The following is a 17,862-nucleotide window of genomic DNA, read 5'->3' as shown; positions in this document are numbered from 1 at the left end:
GACTCCCCAGGAGAAGCCAGAAAGGTGTGAAAGCTCTTAATTTTTTAACTGTTGGCAACAGATTCAAAAAACACCAAACGCGGAGCCAGAGGAGCACATCCACGAGTCATCTCCGGCGCCCCCAGCAAGCCCTTCCCACGCCTTCTATTCCGCCCTACTTCAGGTTATCTTCTTCCTCCACCGAGTTAATGGATGTTGCAGTGAGACAGGCCCGCTTCCTGTGGCTTCACACCCCTCTCGTCTCACTTCAGGAGAGCACCCGTGCCCCCTCACATGTCCACCCCTCCCCGCCACCTCCCTCAGCTGTGGGGACAGCGAGAAGGGGTGGGGTGGGGCAAGGGGGCTCACCGGTGGGGCTGGCGCTGAGCCGATGGCTGGGCTGCAGCTGCTGGATGCCAGCAGGGTCCTGGCCGGGGATGTGGATGGTGGTGGTCTGAGACACCGGCGTGTGAAGCCCGGACTCGCTGGAGGCCTCAGCATCTGAGGTGAAGACCTGGCGGAAGAGCAGCTCCTGAGCCGCCCTAGACGGGGGCTGGGGCAGGGCCCATGGAGGGGCGGGGCCTTACCTGCTTGGTGGGCGTGAGGCTGGCCAGGGCGCTCAAGTTGGTGGTGTCGGTGATGAGCATGGTCTGCGGAAGCAGGCCCGTGTGGGTGTACTGGGCCACCTCAGGCTTGTGACTGTAGAGGGCTGGCCAGGAGGGAGGAAAAAGGAGGGTACAGACGTGGCACCTGGGTCCAGCTGGGCTCCTCCCATGAGGGGCCTCAAGGCAGAGGCGTGGGCCTGGTGAGCCCCGCAGTGGGGCAATGGTCGGGGACTCAGGGCTGATTTCTAAAACCTGGGAGCTCCAGGTAGAAGAGATGGGTGCTGCCCCCAACCGCAGGGGCCTGCTCTGCCTGTCTTGTGGGGAGGAGCCTGGGGGAGGCGGGGAGCCCACTCCTGCCGTCACCTGGAGAGCGCAGGTGTGGAAGGGACCCAGAGATGCAGGTGCTGATGGGGTACTCAGTACGGGCCCTGGATGGAAGGGTCAGTGCCCTGGTGAGGGGGGCGCATCTTATCCCCCACCTCCAGGGCCCCTCTCCACAGCGTAACCCAGCATTCCATCTGCAGTCCCAGCCCCCCCAAAACACACATACACCAGCAGAAAAGCGACACAAATCACGTATGGTCACGTGGACTCAGATGAAAACACAGCTACCCACATACACACATAAATGGTGGCCACCACACACACACACGTTCAGGTCCACAAATCCCTCATCCAAGAATCCAAGTTCCAGAAAGGTCTGAAAACCAACAGGTGTTCATCAGGTTGGTACTAGAGCTTGTCTGGTGGCGAAGTCGGTCCTGAGCCTATTAACCCTGCTTCGTGGAATTCTCCCTTTGGCTGCAGAAACCATGGTGTTTGATGAAAGGGTGTCGGACCAAGCCTTGCTGAGAGTGTTGTACGTCCTCATGGTGTATGCACCATATCACCTTTCTAAAAGCTGAGGGGTACACATGGCCCCAAGGGCACATGTGGGTGTGTACACACGACCACATGGATTCACACATTGAAATGTATTCAGCCCATGGATGTGCATCTGAGCACCCCCAGAGCCCCCATCACAGAAGCACTCACACTTCTGTGAGTATCAGACACATAGACCACAGCATCTGCCACACCGCCCCTTCCCCTGGGTTCCCACCACCCCACCCCCCAGCAGGGGGCCAAGGGGTGCTCACCGTGGGGGCTCTGCAGCTGGGCCATGGTGGCCATGAAGGGGCTCTGGGCCACGTGGCTTTGCACAGAAGGCATGAGTGGCTGCTGATAGGAAGGGTGCAGCGGCTGCGAGAACTGGACGGGCTGCAGGGTGGTCAGGCTGCTGCCCATGCTGTTGATGACCGGCACACTCTGTGCCTGCGTGGAGGCCAGGCCTGAAGTGGTGGGAGGGGCAGGGGTCGGCCAGGCCTCCGGCTACCTCCGTGGTGTCCCCAGGCCCAGCCCGGACCCCCAGGGGCACCAGCCCTCCCTCCTAGAGCCCGTGGCTTGGAGGAGGGGACGAGGTAATCCGGAAACAGCCTTGCACTGCATTAAGGCCCAGGCAAGTGACTCCCCCTCTCTGAGCTGCCAGCTTACTATAAGGGCAGGGAGTGTGTCAAAGAGGGTTCCTTGGTGCCCTGGGGTTCTACAGCAGTGCAGAGGCCTTGGGGCTTAACTCTGTACCTCTTCCCCAGCAACTCCCTGTCTGTCATATATTGAGCTTCTGCATAATAGTTCTGTGAATAAACTCTTTCTGAACTTTAAGAAAAAAAAACTAAAACCTAGAAAACGTCAGTGCCCCTTACACTGCTCTGTTTTCCTGTAGCTGTTTCACCATCTTAGGTATTGTGTAACTTGTGTATTATGTTTATCGTCTGCCTCCCCCACTTAGGTGACTGAGTTCTGGGGCTCTTTGGTTCACTTGTGTATCCCTGGTGGAGCATGGCGCAGGCACTCAATAAATCTATGAATGAATGAGTCCCAGTGGCTCTCCCCATTCCTGGATTCAGCGGGAGACCCCATGAGGCCCTCACTCAGATGGCCCCCTTCCAGCCCCACCAGCTTACCAATGACCAGTGTGGAGGCTCCTGTGTTGGTGAACGTGGGGCCCAGGGAGGCAGGCTCTCCAGGCCCAATGGCCATGACCCCAGGAAGCGAGGCCATGATGAGGTTCTGGGGCTGCTGGCTGAGGCCTGGAGATGTCTGCTCCAAGCTGTGCAGTGCTGTCAGGGTGCTGACTGGGGGCAGGGGGCCCCCAGTGGCTGAGACCTTGGAGGGGAAGCCAGACTGAGTCAGGGTGGGGCCCCACCCTGCCTCCCCGGGTACTGCCCCACCCTGCCTCCCCGGGTACTGCCCCAGAATATCCCAGCTGAGGGGAGATGGGGGAGGGTTGGGGGGACACTCACCAGCTTGGCCTCTGTGCTCAGCAGACTGTGACTGGGCTCCAGGCCGGTGGGAGACACTTGATGCAGGGGTGCAGACACTGTCACCAAGGGACCGCCGCTGCTTGAGGGCACTTCCGCCCCCTCACTGGTGGCAGGCTGTCCATAGCGCACGCCTGGAGTGGGAGCAGTGTCCAGCGTCAGCGCCCCAGTTTCCTGCCTGTGCCCACGGCCCCCAACACCCCAAATTGTATTGGCTTGCTCAGGCCACTACACCATCTTTCTCTATGCAGCCAGCAGATTTTGCTGGAGTATCCACTTCCTGCCAGGCCCTGTGCTGGCTGCTTGTTCCACCCCTTGAACACAAGCTTTGTGTTTTATCAGCTCTGTGGCCCCCCACTGCCCAGGGCTACACCGGACATGCAGTCAGTGCTCAATGAAAGACAACAGAGCCAAACTGAACTAGGCTAATGAAATTAAACCGCAGCAAACTTGAATAGAATGAATTGGAATTAGGTGAATGAAACTGATCAAGCTGAATCAAACCCGAAATGAACTGAGATTGAGTTGAATTGGATCAAATCGAATTGGATTGAAATTGAACTCTACGATACGAGATTAACCGAATTTCCTTGAAATACATTTAGTTAAACTGATCAGTTGGGAATGGGATTGGACCAAACTGTATGAAATTTAAATGAAACTCAGATTATAGTGAGTTGAACTGGATTGAGTTGAACTGAGCTGAAAGGGATTAAGTTGGCTTGATCGAGAATGAATTGCAGTAACCGAAATCCAGTGGGGTCGGAGTGAATGTGGTGGACAGAAGAGAGGGCAGTGGCTGGAGCTGAGTGGTCAGAGGAGAGGAGAGGAGAGGGGTGGGGTGGATAGGGTGCGAATGGAGCTGGAGCCATAATGAGGTGCTAAGTGGTTTACCCCATATTCCCTTTGCCCACTGCCCAGTCCCCCTGCCCACATGGCACTCACCGTGGACCTTACTGGGGGAAAGGGCAGGCGGGGGCAGACCAGGGGAGCTGTGGGCGGGCAGCACAGGGCTGGGACCTGGCCCCGGCGGCGGCCCGCTGTACGTGTCCATGGCCAGCTTGTGCCGAAAGGCTTCTTCCTTGCGGCGATTGGCAAACCAGTTGTAGACACGCACCTCTGTGACGAGGTTGGAGCCCAGTCCCTGGGCCTGCGACGGTGACACCCCCCTCTGGATGCACTCCGCCCTGGAGAGACAGGTTCTGTGAGCCTGGGGGAGGTACTGAGAAGCAGGGCTCTCTACCCGAGAGTCCACTGAAGCTGACAGACCTGGCTTCTGAGCCCAGTCTGCTCTGCGATCTTGAGCAAATGGCTTAGCCTCTCTTGAGTCTCTTCATACAGAGGGAGCACAGTAAGCGGAGGGTGAGTGAGACGAGCAGCCCCACTCGGGCGCTTGGGTAGGCAGGGTAGCAGTTCCTAACCGTTTTGGCACCAGGGACCAGTTTCATGGAAGACAGTTTTTTCATGGGCTGGGGTGTGGGGAATGGTTTTTGGGGTGATTCAAATGCATTACATTTATTGTGCACTCTGTTTCTGTTGGGGCTTCCCTCTGCCTGCAATGCCGGAGACCCAGGTTCGATCCCTGGCTCAGGAAGGGAATGGCTACCCATTCCAGTGTTCTTTCCTGGAGAATTCCATGGACAGAGGAGCCTGGCAGGCTACAGTCCATGGGGTCACAAAAAGTCGGACACTACTGAGTGACTAACACTTGTTTCTATTATTATTACATCAGCTCCATATTGTGTCATCAGGCATTAGATTTGGAGGTTGGGGACCCCTGGGTGGGGGGTGGGTGCCAGAAACAGAGCTAGGTTTCAGGCCCTGCATGGGAGCTGAGAACTCCTGGGCCAACAGCTGCTGCTGCTGCTGCTGCTAAGTCGCTTCAGTGGTGTCCGACTCTGTGCGACCCCATAGACGGCAGCCCACCAGGCTCCCCCATCCCTGGGATTCTCCAGGCAAGAACATTGGAGTGGATTGGGGGGCCTCCCTCAGGATCCAGAGCCCTCCTTGCCTTCCCCAGCCCAGACCCAGCCCAGACCCAGCCAGCCCTGCCGACCGCCAACGATTCTACCTGTTGCACTCCTCCACCAGCGCCTCCCGCTCCTCCTTGCTGGGGTTCTTCTGCCTCTCATAGGCCTGGAACAGGATCTGCTGGGAGGCTGGGCCCCATTTGAATCGGTTTCTGCGCCCCTTCTTGGTCGGCAGCTCATCTCCCGCAGGCTCTTCAATCAGCCCACCCTGGCCTGCATGGGTGAATTCTGCGGGCACAGAGAGCTGTGAGCAGGACACTGGCCAGCCCACCTTCCCGCATCAGCCTGAGCATGCCTCTGCTTCTTTCTCATTCCCAGGGTGCTGAGCCAGAGGGGCTTGCAGCTCGAACCCAGAAATTGCCTAATCCAGTGATGACAAACACACAGCACACGTCACCCCTTGCCTAACCTGTGTCCAAGGCAGACATCACTAATCAACCCCTGCACACTCTTCTATTGGGCCGAGATATAATCTCACAGTCCTCAATATAAGGCTCCAGGTAGGCATCACCTTTTATTCACATTGGACACATATGCCATCCCATTTTACAGAAGATGTAACTGAGGCTCAGGGAGGTGAAATATTTTTCCAGGGCCACACAGTAGAGCAGAAACCTGAACTTGTATCTCCTGAGTAGATTCAAGAGTTATTTTCAACATTCTAGCCTTGAAAATCAAGCCTGAAGTACAAGTATTAGCCAGTAGAGAAGATACCCAGCCACTTTCTCAGCTGATTCTTTGGTAGGAGGCCAGTTAATGGCACTTCCAAATAACAGAACAGCTAGCTGCCCTTCAAACAGCAGAGGAAATATAGATGTGTGTATATATATATCTATATATATATAGTGTATGGCTCATGTATGCACGGGGGTCATCCCTGGTGGCTCAGGATTCACCATATTCTTGCCGGGGAAGCCCCATGGACAGAGGAGCCTGGAGGGCTACAGTCCATGGGGTGGCAAAAGTCAGACATGACCAAGTGACTAAATAGCAGCAGTGTTTGCATATAATACCTCTGGAAGGATCTGTATGAGACTAGGAATGCCCGTGGCTGCTTTAGGAGAAGACTCCTAATTTTTATTGTAAAATCTTTCTTCTGTTTTATTAAAACTAAGTATGAGTATTGCCTTAAAAACAAACCTGGATAATTATAAAAGAAACATCAAAACCCATCTTTTTTACACTTAAGCTCAAAAGTGTGGAAGTGCACTTGGGATTCTATAGGGTATGAAGCTCAGGTGGTAAAACCCACCATGCCCTGAATGAGAACATGCCTAGCTCTCCCCAGGTTTGCAGTGGAGGGTTCCCTGAGCATACACCTCGCCTCTGAGCCTTCGTTGCTGCTGTTCCTTCTGCCTGAAACTCCCTTCCCTGCATCTTCAGGGGTCGAAATTCAATTGACACTTCAAGACTTAGTCAAGAGGTCATATTCCTCGTGTGATCACTCCTGATGCCCCTGCCTCCGTGAGGAAGAGGAGCTGCTTCTCTGCAAGCTCAACACTTGGAAACGTTCCCTGTGGTGCCCTGTGCTGGGCCTGGAACGTGGTGCGTGCTCCAGAAACGCTGGCTCTTGTTGGTGTTATCACATTTTAATTCTCATCTCACCGAATCATGCGGATTTGTCCTCTGGCTTCCCCTCTGCACAGGATGCTCTTAGAAGGCAGGGACCCAGTTCATCCATCTCTCGATGCCCAGGATCAACCCTCTTTCCCTCCACCAGAGCGCCTCCCACAGAACAGGTGATACACGCTGGTTGAATTCCCCTCCCCCCCCCACTACCACCCGCTCCTCGACTTTGTCCATCTGCCTATCCAAGGAATGGGGAGGGGGCGAGACTTCCAGCCCCCGCCCTCGAACTGCAGGGAGTCCCAGGCCCTGCCGGGAAGACGGGCTGCTGTCGGTCATTACTTACGCTGGGCCACCTCTCGCTGCTTGCGGACGTACCAGGTGTACAGGGCGGCTCGCTTCTGCGTCTTCATGGGCGTGCCCTTGTTGAGGTGCTGGGACAGGTGGGACTGGTTGAGGCCGGTGGTGTCGACCACCTCCCGCTGCGGGATGTTGTGTTGCTGCAGGTAGGACTTGACCATCTTGGCCACGCGCCACGGGTCCTCCCTGGGGGAAGGACCGTCTGCTGAGCCAGGGGTGGGTGCTGGGAGCCCTGTCCACCCGGGAGGCGGGGATGGTGGATGGAGGCAGGTGTGGAGCCTAGGGGCCTGTGGCCTGACTCAGGGACGGGGAGGTATGGGCACTCATGTCAGGACACAAGGACATGGGGGCAGAGATTCACAGACACACACACGTGGCAGACGTGCAGACAGGCCCCAACCAGCCCTGCACACACAGGAACAGATGAAGGTTTAGAAACACACAGTGATACACGGACACACATGTAGACTTAAACAGGCTCACCCTGGAAGCTACACAGGCCCATGGGGAGGATCCTCCGTTAAAGACCCCTCCTCATTCTACCTAGAAATGTTATTTGTGACTGTGTCTTATCCACTGAGAGACTGTACACACCTGGAGGGCAGGAACTGTCTGGTTCTCAGCACCCAACATAGGCCTGACATAGAGTATGCCCTTGGTGACTGCATGAATGAATGACTGTACGTATATATGGATGGATGCATGCATGCATGGATAGGTAATGTGATGGCCAATGGATTGATGGTGGGTGGTGGGTGAGAGGATGGATGGATAAATGGGTTGGTTGATGGGCAGATGGTAGATAAATGGACGGATAGGTGGGTGTATGGATGGACAGATGGTAGGGTAGACGGGTGGATAATTGGATAAAAGCATGGATGGATGGATCGATAGGTAATGGGATGAACAATGGATTGATGGTGGGTGGCGGGTGAGAGGACGGCTGATGGATAAAGCAATGTGATGGTTGATGGGTAGATGGTAGATGGATGGATGAACAGGTGGTGAGGTAGGTGGATGGATGAGCAGTTGAAAGCATGGATGGATGGATGTGTGGATGGATAGGTGGGTAGGCGGGTGGATGTACAGATGAGAGTGACCTGCTGGAAGAAAAACGTTGGATCTGTCAAGAAGGCGAGAAACATGATTCTCCCACTTGACAGCCAGGGTCACTGAGGCTCAAAGCACTGTGTCACATGTATCTCTTGCCCAGGGTCATGGGGTCAGCCCAGCAGAGTCCCGCCCCAGCTCAAGGGATTTAGTTCTAAGTTGGCTCATCTGATAAAAATTACATAGCGTCAAAATGCCTCCTGAAAGTCTGCACTTAACCCTAGACGATGGCGCGGCCAGTCTCCGCACAGCCCTGAGGCGGATGGCTAGTTTTTCAACAGAGTCCCAGGGTTATGGGCTGGCATCCCAAGAACTTCTTGTAAGAAAAAATGTACGTAGTTCTGTCACTGGAGGGATTCAAGGGACCTGAGGCCACTGTTGCTCAGCCTCCTGCCCTCAGCTCACCGTGGGGAACAGAAAGGGTCAGGCTGCCTGTACCAAATAAGTCCTTCCCTCTCCCTCTCCTGCTGTGTCTCAGCCTTCCTCTCTTCCCTTCATCCTCTCCTGAGCTTCTGCTACATCACGTGGCAGATGCAGCTGTGCTGAGAGAGGCAGAACTGGGATTTGAACCCAGGTCTGTGCAATCCTAAGCCTGTGTTCCCACCGCCTCTTTGCAGCTATTTGCTTTCAGAAATCGGAGGCTTCCAATTCTGGCATGTGTGACAAACGGCGTGTTGCTGCATCACATGTCGCAGCCAAAGATTGGGTACAACCTGAACGCCCAGCAAAAGGATGCCGGTCAACCAGATTGCAGCGCCTCGCTCCAACCCCCTGAGAAAGCTCTGCACAAGCCCAGCTGGAACAGTTCGTCTGGTACATCTGCTGTGTGGGGCCTTCCCTAATGGCCCAGTGGTAAAGGGTCCACCTGCCAACACAGCAGACACAGGTTCCAGCCCTGGTCCTGGAAGGGCCCACATGCCTCAGGGCAACCGAGCCCATCTGCCACAACTGCTGAGCCTGTGCTCTAGAGCCCGGGAGCCACAACTCCCAAGCCCAGGTGCCCAGCTACTGACGACCACATGCCCTAGAGCCCGTGCTCCCCAAGAGAAGCCACCACTATAAGAAGCCCACACACTGCAGCTAGAGAGTAGCCCCTACTCGCTGCAACTAGAGAAAAGCCACACAGCCACAAAGGCCCAGCACAGTCAAAAAAGAAACAAATAAAATTATATATTAAAAAATAAAATGTAAAGTGGGACAGGGTCTTTCCTGGTGGCCCAGGGGTTAAGACTCTGTGCTCCCTAGGCAGGGGGCCCGGGTCAGGGGACTAGATCCTATATGCTTCTGCTAAGAGCCCGCCCGAGGCAACAAAGCTCTTGCATGCCGCAATGAAGACTTGGTACAGCCAAAATTAAAAAAATTTTTTTTTAATTGGGATAAAACATGTCTACATATTTGCTTGTGTTCACATAAAATACCGGAAGGATACAGAAAGAACTGGAGACACTGATTGGATGCTAGGGATGGGGCAGGGTGGGGGCTTTTCTCTGTTACTCTTCTGCGCTTTGTAAATTATATGATACAGGATCATGTGTCATATATATCAATATCATATATTGATAATATACTACATAGATCATGTTTAAAACTGAATTGTGAAAAAAAAAATCTAAAAGCAAATTAACCTCTCTCCCAGCACTCTAAAGCCCACCCCACAGTGCCTCCCCCCCCCCCCCCCCCCCCCCCCCCCGGGCCTTCTCTTTCCTCCAAGAACCAGTCTTGCCTGCCCCACTCTGAGACCCAAGGGCACAGAGACCTTCATCCTCATTGGCCCTCTGACTTCCTCCTTTTTTATCAGCAGGTCGCATAGAGGGAGGGAGGAAGGGAAGATAGGGACAGATGCAGTTAAAACAGTCAGCAGTCAGTAGCTGATTGGCAGCCAGGAGAATGCATGTTTTGGGGTATTCACAGGGAGCCAGGCACTGTGCTAAGGGCTGGTCATTTAAATCTTAACCCTGGAAGCTAGGTGCTACTTGTCGACTCATCTCACAGGTGAGAAAACTGAAGCTCAGAAAGGTGTGTGCTTGTCCAAGGGGACCTCACTGGGGCTCAGGACTATTTCACTCTGCCTGTACCCCTGACATCTCCCTGAGCCCTGTCTGCCTGCTTTCAGGGGCCCTTAGAAGCCTCTCCTCCCTGCCACCACCCCCCTCTACCAGCTCCCCAGACGCCAGTCAGTCCTGGGAGGGAAGGGCAGGACAAAGTCCAGCCTTGTGCTCCACGGCAAACATGTTTATCTGATTCCGGGGCTGGGCTGCCCATGGCCTCCCTCCTCCCCCAACTGCAGTCATCCCTCTCCTGAGAGAGAGGTCCTTCTTCCCTCCGTCTCTTCTCCAGAGAGAAGGAGCCCAGTCTTCCTTCAGCAGCGCCTCTCTGGGCTCAAATTAAAGATCTGCTGTCTCTCCCTGTCCATCTGACCCCGTGTGTCTCTGTCTGTCTGTCACTGTTTCACACACACTCTCTTTCTGTCTCTTTGTCTCTGTTTTCTGCTTTCTCCACCTCCACAAAACACAGACACACACACACACACACACACAGAGTCTCCAAGAACAGGGCTCTTTTCAGGACATTTTCCCCAAGGCAGAATTAAGAGGCCAGGTCTCCAGGCATCTCCTGCTTTCACGCTAATGGGTTTGAGTTAAGCCAATCCCCAGTTTGAATCCCACCTCTGTGACCTCACGCCTGTCATGTACACGCCTCTCATCCGCCCTGTAACAGGATGATGGTTCCACGTCTGCCTCCCAGTTGTCTATTGGGAGAACTGGATGAGTTTCTAGCAGGGGTGAAATGCTGAGGTCAGGGCCAGGCGCACAGTAAGAGCTCAGTAAGTGGAACGATATTGTTACCACCACCACCTCCATCATCACCATCTGCAACTTAGTCCTGGGGCCTCCCAGCCCCACAGCAGAGGGAAGAAGGCTCAGGAATGGTGGATATCTGCCCATATCTCCCTCCTCCCACCTCCTGCCGGTTCTGGAGTCCCTCAGAGGTTTGAGACTTTGGGCCTCTTGGTTACAGGCCCATGGGATTTTGGTGGGTCCAAGGTTGCAGAGCTGGGAGACCAGCCTGAAGAGCCATTTACCTAGAGGGGAGCCGAGTTCTCAGCGTGAACCCCAGTTCTACCACTCACCCTCCAGGTGGCTCTCGGAAGTTGCTTAACTTCCATGTTCCTCAGTTTCCTCAACCATGATAGGGGGCTAATAATATTTCATAGGTTATCAGGAGGAGAAGATGAGTTTCATGCATTTGTAAGCCCTTCATAAGCCCTAGGGGACTTCCCAGGTGGCTCAGTGGTAGGGAATCTGCCTGCCAATGCTGGAGATGCAGGATTGATCCCTGCATCAGGAAGATCCTCTGGATGAAGAAATGGCAACCCACTCCAGTATTCTTGCCTGGGAAATCCCATGGACAGAGGAGGCTGGCAAGCTACAGCCCATAGGATCTCAGAGTCGGACACGACTTAGTGACTGAGCACGCACGCACGCGTCAGCCCTAGAGCACTGCATGGAAATCAGTCAATGGTTAACAGTGAGACTGCTGGAGGAGGGTAAAGAGGGAGATGAACGTGTCAAAGAAAGGCATGTGACCTCAGGGTGCTGTGTCAAGTGTGGAGGACCTGGGTCCAAGTCCTGGCCGTCCTGCTTTGTAAGGCTACCTCGGGCAGGTCACTTTGCCTCTCTGAGCCGTAGTTTGCTCATCTGTAAAATGGGACCATTGATAATAGCAGTTGTTTGTTGCACTTACATGCCGTTTAACCCTGTGGGTAAGCATTATGATCAACTCTGCCTTGCAGAGAACACTGGGGCTCAGAAAACTAAAACTGCCTGCCCCAGCCAAGCTGGGGATCAAGTCCAGGCAGGCTGGCCTCTGTCGGGGTGTCAGATTGTCCCACCTCAGCCCCTGTCGTCCTGCATCTCCGGGCCTTGGTACTGCCCAATGGAGAGGACCAGAGACCCTCGAGTTTGAGCGGCTCAGGGATAGGAGGACCTAGGAGGACACTCAGGAAGGAGCCCTGGGGACAAGCTCCTCCCTTGGCCATAGCAGCAGATGTCCCCAAAGCTCAGAGAAACCTACTTGTCACTCATTCATTCATGAATGTCAGCTACCAGGCTGGAGATCAGGGGTCTGAGTGGTGAACACAGATCTGGAAGAGCTTCGGTAGTCATGGCCCGAGACAGAAAACAGACAAATAAGATGATCATAAGTAATGATACATTTCAGGAGAAAGTCAGCGAAAATAGAGGAAGAGAGTGATGATGCTGGAACCTTCCTTTAGATGGGGTGATCAGGGAGGGCCTCACTGACAAGGTGATATTGGAGCAAAAAGGGGAAGGAATTGGTCATGGGAAGATCTGGAAAGAAGGGTCCAGGGAGAAGGTACAGCACGTGCAAAGGTCCTGAGGTGGGAATCAGTGAAGTCAGTGTAATGTAAGTGGAGGAAAGTGGTGGCGGGGAGAGAGGTACCTGAGGAAGAGGTCAGGGAACCAGGGCAGGGAGTGTGAATTTTACTCATTGTCCTGGTCAGGGAAACCAAGGCAGGATGAGAAGAGACATGTCCAAGTTAACTCTAGGTCACACCTGGCTTCCTGGGAAAGTCCTACCCTTTCGCCATCCTTTCCAGCCTCAACTTCCCCCACCACCCAGGGCTGTCACAGGGGTCCCCCACCCCTCTTCAGCCTATGTCCTGAGGCTCAAGGCCCCACTTTCCCCCCTCGGGGTGTTTTCAGATCCCTTTTGTTACCTGAACAATAAGTAACCCAGGTAGTTAGTTATAAACTCCGCAGGAACAAGGAGCTGGTTGATAATTTATAGCAACATCTCAAATTTAAATGGAAAGTAAATAGCATGCTGTTAGCATTAAAGAAAACCCAATCGGGGCGGGAGGCAAGCACTCCAGCTTCCTCGCAGCTTGGGGCACCTCGCTCTCTCCCCAGCCCCTTCTCCCAGCTACATGTCAGCCCCAGGCCCCTCCTGGCTCCTCCGCTCCACTCTGCTTCTCCAGGTCTCTCTCTCCATCTCCCGAGACTCACCCCCAACCCCCGTCTCTTCCTTCTTGTCTCCTCTCTCTCCCTCCGCCTCCAGGTCTCTGCTGGTCCCCAGGGAGCACTTTGACCCCTGCGTGCTGTGGATCAAGCCTTCCTGTCCACCCATCATCCTGCTGGAGGGGCTACTGGTCAAGAGGCCCCACCCAGCCAGGTAAGGCCTTTGGTACCCCCCCTGCCCCCTACTCCCCGCTGAAAGCCCCCAGGCCCATCTGGGGCCCTGAGCAGTTCTGGCCCAGCCCCACCCTGTCCAGGTTGCCCTCTCCCTGGGTCTGGTGATGCCTGACTCTATGCCCCTCCCCTGCAGCCCAGCAGGGCCCTTTGCCCTCCTCCTCCTGCCAAGTCAGGGGGCCCTGGCTGCTCCCCTGCCCCCTCCCCGGCCCTCAGAAGGCCTGGCAGGCCCTGAGGGCTCCCTGAGGGATGGATCCCGCCCTCCCCCACCCCAGGCTGGGATCCAGACCTTGGACAGAAAAGAGATAGTCTTTAGGAACTCTTCCTCAGCAACCCACCTCCCCCCGACCCCGTCACCCCTAGCTGCCCCCAGCTCCGACCCCAGTCCCAAGAGAGGGGTATGGAGCCCCAGCTGGGCATCCTTAGTCCAGCTCCTTCCCCTCTCTGAGCCCCAGTTTCCTTTCGTCATCCTTCTCTGTATGTAGCTTCCTCCAGAGTTCATCTCAACATTGCCCGAAATGACGCCGGTGAAACCTCAGCCGGGCACCCCTCCCCGGACTGTTAGGAGGGAGGTTACAGAGCCTTGGAGGGGTGCTGTCCCTGCAGCCCCCAGGCTTCCCTTCCTTCACCTCCAACCTCCCCCAACCTCCCCCACCCCCACCTGGGGGGAAGTCAGAAATGGCTCAGGCCTCCCCAGGCCACCAGCCCTACAAGTTAATGATCACAGGCCTTATCAGAGCCTTTCGCCATTTATAAATTTATAAAACAAAAGAGAAATAATAAAGCCCGTGGGTAATTAGTAACCAGCTCAGCTCTGCTGAGGAGAGGGGAGCAGAGAGCTCAGACCCACCCCGTCCTCCAGGAGATGGGGAGAGCCAGCCGGTGGGTTGGGGGTACAGAGCAGGGAGGCTTCTAGCTGTACCCGCTGGTGATGGGGGGCCTGAGGCTGTGCTGGAAAGGGGAGTAGCTCCCCTCCTGAGGCTCCATTTCCCACAGGTAAGAAAGACCTGGGTTCTCCCGGCTGAAAGCTCGAGTTCTGCGGAGGCAAAGGGGGCCCCCCAAAACCCTAGCCAGGGGTGTGCCCTGATGTTTAGCTGGGAAGTTAGGACTGGGGGACTAGAAATGTGCCTGGTAGCTAAAAATTCCCACCACCACCCCTTCCCCAGTTCTCTCCCCGGGTACTCAAATTGTGGATTCTCTGCTCTGTTCCCATCTTGGGGTTCCCCTGCGGGGCATGCCCCACTTCCCAAGCTCTGGGCTGGAAGCCTTGGCTCATGGGGACAGGACCCTGCAGAGGGCCGGATCGGGTGCTGGAGACTGCAACCTCCAAGCCAGAACCCCCCTCCCACCACCTCCAAGCTCTAACGGGCCCTGTCCCCGTCGCAACAACCAGGCTACAGCCCATGGGACTCTGGACTGGGAAGGGCGGGCAGGAGCCGAGGGTGGGTCCCTGTCTCAGGGCTCCTTGGGAGCGGGGGACAAGGGAGGGGTCCTTACTGCAGCAGGGTCTCCACCACGGCCTTCTGGTGAGCCGCCTCTTCTGGGCTGAGGCTCTCCAGCTCCTTGAGGATGGGCGGCGTGAAGTCGTCCCCATCGTCGTCCGTCTCGTCCTCTGAGCCCCTGGTCTCCCCCAGCCCATTGGGCAGCTCGGCCAGCTCCCCTCGGCTGCCGCCACTGCCGCAGGACTCCCCCTTGTCCAGGGGGCCATCTCCAGCCAGCAGGTAGGGACCCGGCTCACCCAGTGCCTGGATCAGCGCCTCTTTGCTCAGGCCTGACTCGAGCAGGGCCGCCAGGAGCTCCGTCTGCAGCTGGCTCAGTTTAGAAACCATGGCTCCACTAGCGCCGGGCCACGCGGCCAGGGGCCACCGGGCCGGCCGCCTCCCCCGACCGCGTGGGCTGGCTCCGTGCTGGCCGGCCCGCAGGCAGGCCCCAGCCAGGCTCCTTGCACCCTCTGCCCCCCCCAAACCCCACTAGCCAAGCCCTGTGGGCACCCCCAACCCCCAACCCTGGCCCCAGTGGCCAGTGAATCAGGGCCCCTGCCCGCTCTGTTTACATTGGAGCTGGGGAAATTCTCCAAGGTTCATATTTATCCGTGTGCTTAGCGAAGGGACTGAACTTTGGACTTCACCCTGCGCAGTGCAGGCCTCATGGCAGTGCAGAGAGTGGTAGAGCCGCGGCCTTCAACGGGAACGGGCAGAGTGGAGGGTGGGGGAGGCGGCGATGGGGGGCCAGACAGCTGGGGCGCAAGGTGCTGGGAGCCGGGGAGGCCTCTGGGTGACCAGCATCCGGCCCCACCCCCGCAGGACCTTGCAGTGGGTCAGGCTGGAGCAAGAGAACCAAACAGCAGGTTACCCTTGGGCACAGAAGCAGCAACGATTTCCAGGCTGTTGGGCCAACTATCCTCAAGGGCAGGGCAAGGTCACATCCACTTGGGGACAACCCCCCACAGCCAGCCAGGGCACCAGGCCTCCCAGGAGGAAAAACGCGTTGACTCACGTCTACTGTGGACTGGGTCTGTAACTCACGTCATTACCTCCATGCAGCCCCCTACAGCCGTGAGTGGGCACAGGGATTATGCCCTTTTTACAGAGGAGGAAATTGAGGCTCTGCGAGGGTAAGCAACTCACCCAAAGTCACGCAGCTAGCAGGGACAGGACCTGCAGGGTGAGGCTAGTCAAGTTCTTGACTAAGGAGCAAATTTTAAGGGGATGATGGAAAAACTCAGTACATCTAGATAAAATAATAGTTTATATAAGGATATTAAAAGTTCTAAATTAATGCAAACCCTAAAAGAATTTAAAAGAAATGTCCACACAAAAACTTGCACATGAATGTTCACAACAGAATAATTCACCATAGCCAAAAAATAAAACAACATACATATCCATCAGTGAAAGAATGGGTAGAAAAAAATCTGGTCTGTCCTTACAATGGCATATTATTTGACCATAAAAAGGAGTGTGGGCTTCTCTGATGTCTCAGCATCCATCTGCCATGCAGGAGACACAGGAGACTCAGGTTCGATCCCTGAGTCAGGAAGATCCCCTGGAGAAGGAAATGGCAACCCCCTCCAGTATTCTTGCCTGGAGAATCCCATGGACAGAGGAGCCTGGCAGGTTGCAGTCCATGGGGTTGCCAAGAGTTGGACACGACTAAGCGACTGAGCACACACAGCAAAAAGGAGTGAAGTCCTGATTCATACTCCAATAGGTGTGAATCTGGAAGACATTATGCTAAGTGAAAAGAAGCCAGACACAAAAGGCCATCTATTGTACGATCCCACGTGTAGGAAACATCCAGAATAGGCAAGTCCATATGGACAGAAAGTGGATTCATGGTCGCCAGGGTTTGGAGGGATGGGGGTCGGGGCAGGGAGTGGCTATTTGGTGGGAATAAGGTTTCTTTGGGGACGACGGAAATGTTCTAATATTGATTGTGTGATGTTATACAACTCTGTGACTTTACTAAAAACCGCTGAATTTTGCACTTTAAATGGACAAATTTTATAATATATGAATAAAACATATTTCTTAATTAATGCCAAAAATCTGATGAACAAAAAATATCAAATTTTAAATAGAGGCAGGTTCCAGCCCTCCCTCACTTCCTACTGATCCAAGCCCTGGACAAAAACTCTTCCTCACACCCCACCAACCCACATCTTCCCTTTTCCAGTAAGAGCCTGGAAAAACTTCCTGCTGTCTGTTCCCTGGGGTGGCCATAAGCCCCCAGAACGAGGGGTGCACACCGTTGCCTGGAGTGGGCGGGGTGGTGCTGAGGAGCCCCTGGGCTGGGGCACCTCTCAGGGGTCTGAGGAACCAGGGTCATGCTTGCCAACAGTGGAGGGGAGAAGGCGTCACGTGGCCAGGAGGCTCTTGCTGCAGACCAGGCCAGGCCAGCAGAGGGAAAAGCGGGCTGGTCAAGTCTTAATTTTTGCACTCACTTGACACATTCAGCAACCGTGAGGCCCATGTGGCCACTGAGCCCCTGAAATGTGGCTGATGCCTCTGGGCGAAACAACAATATTTTAGGTGAAAGCTTTTTTTGTGTGTGTGTATTTAAAAAAAAATTTCTGGCCACGCTCTGTGGCCTATGGAACCCTAGTTCCCCAACCAGGGATCGAACTCATGCCCCCTGCATTGGAAGCATGGAGCCTTAACCACTGGACTGCCAGGGAAGTCCCGAAAGATTTTAATCTTAAAACTACATTTTTAAACATCTTACATTAAAAATTAGAAACCTGAATTTGACCCATTTCTTTGTACTTTTATAATGGTGCCACTGGAAACATTTAAATCACATGCACGGCTCACATCCTATCTTTACTGGACTGTACCTCTCTGTCATTTACTTACACTGCTGTTGTTCAGTCGCTCAGTCATGTCCCATGCTTCGCGACCCCATGGACCGCAGCGTGCCAGGCTTCCCTGTCCTTCACCATCTCCCAGAGTTTGCTCAAATTCATGTCCATTGAGTCGGGATGAGGTTTGGTTTTTTATGGTCTGTCTGCCTCTGCTAGAAAGTCCGCCTCACTCCTCCCAGGGCTGGGCTTTTGTCTGTCTTGCTCACTCCCAGTGCTTAGAATGTTGCCTCATCTGTACTTAGTAGGCACTCAATAAATATTCATGGACTGAATATA

General features: G+C 54.8%; 1 protein-coding gene and 1 long non-coding RNA gene across 2 annotated transcripts in view; one reads left to right on the top strand and one right to left on the bottom strand.

The window, feature by feature from the left end:
* HNF1A (HNF1 homeobox A) overlaps nt 1–15,162 on the bottom strand; it is a 17,423-nt gene extending 2,261 nt beyond the window's left edge. Inside the window, exons 1-9 of the mRNA XM_070769692.1 lie at nt 14,721–15,162; nt 6,887–7,086; nt 5,016–5,202; nt 3,890–4,131; nt 2,927–3,078; nt 2,588–2,789; nt 1,724–1,915; nt 567–688; nt 349–493 (exon numbers count right to left, since the gene is read on the bottom strand). Of these exons, the coding sequence (XP_070625793.1) occupies nt 349–493; nt 567–688; nt 1,724–1,915; nt 2,588–2,789; nt 2,927–3,078; nt 3,890–4,131; nt 5,016–5,202; nt 6,887–7,086; nt 14,721–15,052 (1,774 nt within the window). The 5' untranslated portion in view covers nt 15,053–15,162. The remainder of the gene's footprint in view (nt 1–348; nt 494–566; nt 689–1,723; nt 1,916–2,587; nt 2,790–2,926; nt 3,079–3,889; nt 4,132–5,015; nt 5,203–6,886; nt 7,087–14,720) is intronic.
* On the top strand, nt 12,875–17,862 carry LOC109571387 (uncharacterized). The gene is made up of 2 exons (XR_011561199.1): nt 12,875–13,206; nt 13,709–17,862. It is a non-coding gene; the product is annotated as an uncharacterized lncRNA (long non-coding RNA).

Source organism: Bos indicus, chromosome 17 (assembly GCF_029378745.1).
Source record: "Bos indicus isolate NIAB-ARS_2022 breed Sahiwal x Tharparkar chromosome 17, NIAB-ARS_B.indTharparkar_mat_pri_1.0, whole genome shotgun sequence".
Classification (NCBI taxonomy): Eukaryota; Metazoa; Chordata; class Mammalia; order Artiodactyla; family Bovidae; genus Bos; species Bos indicus.
Note: the sequence above shows the minus strand (reverse complement) of the source record. Positions and strands in the feature narration are given on the sequence as shown.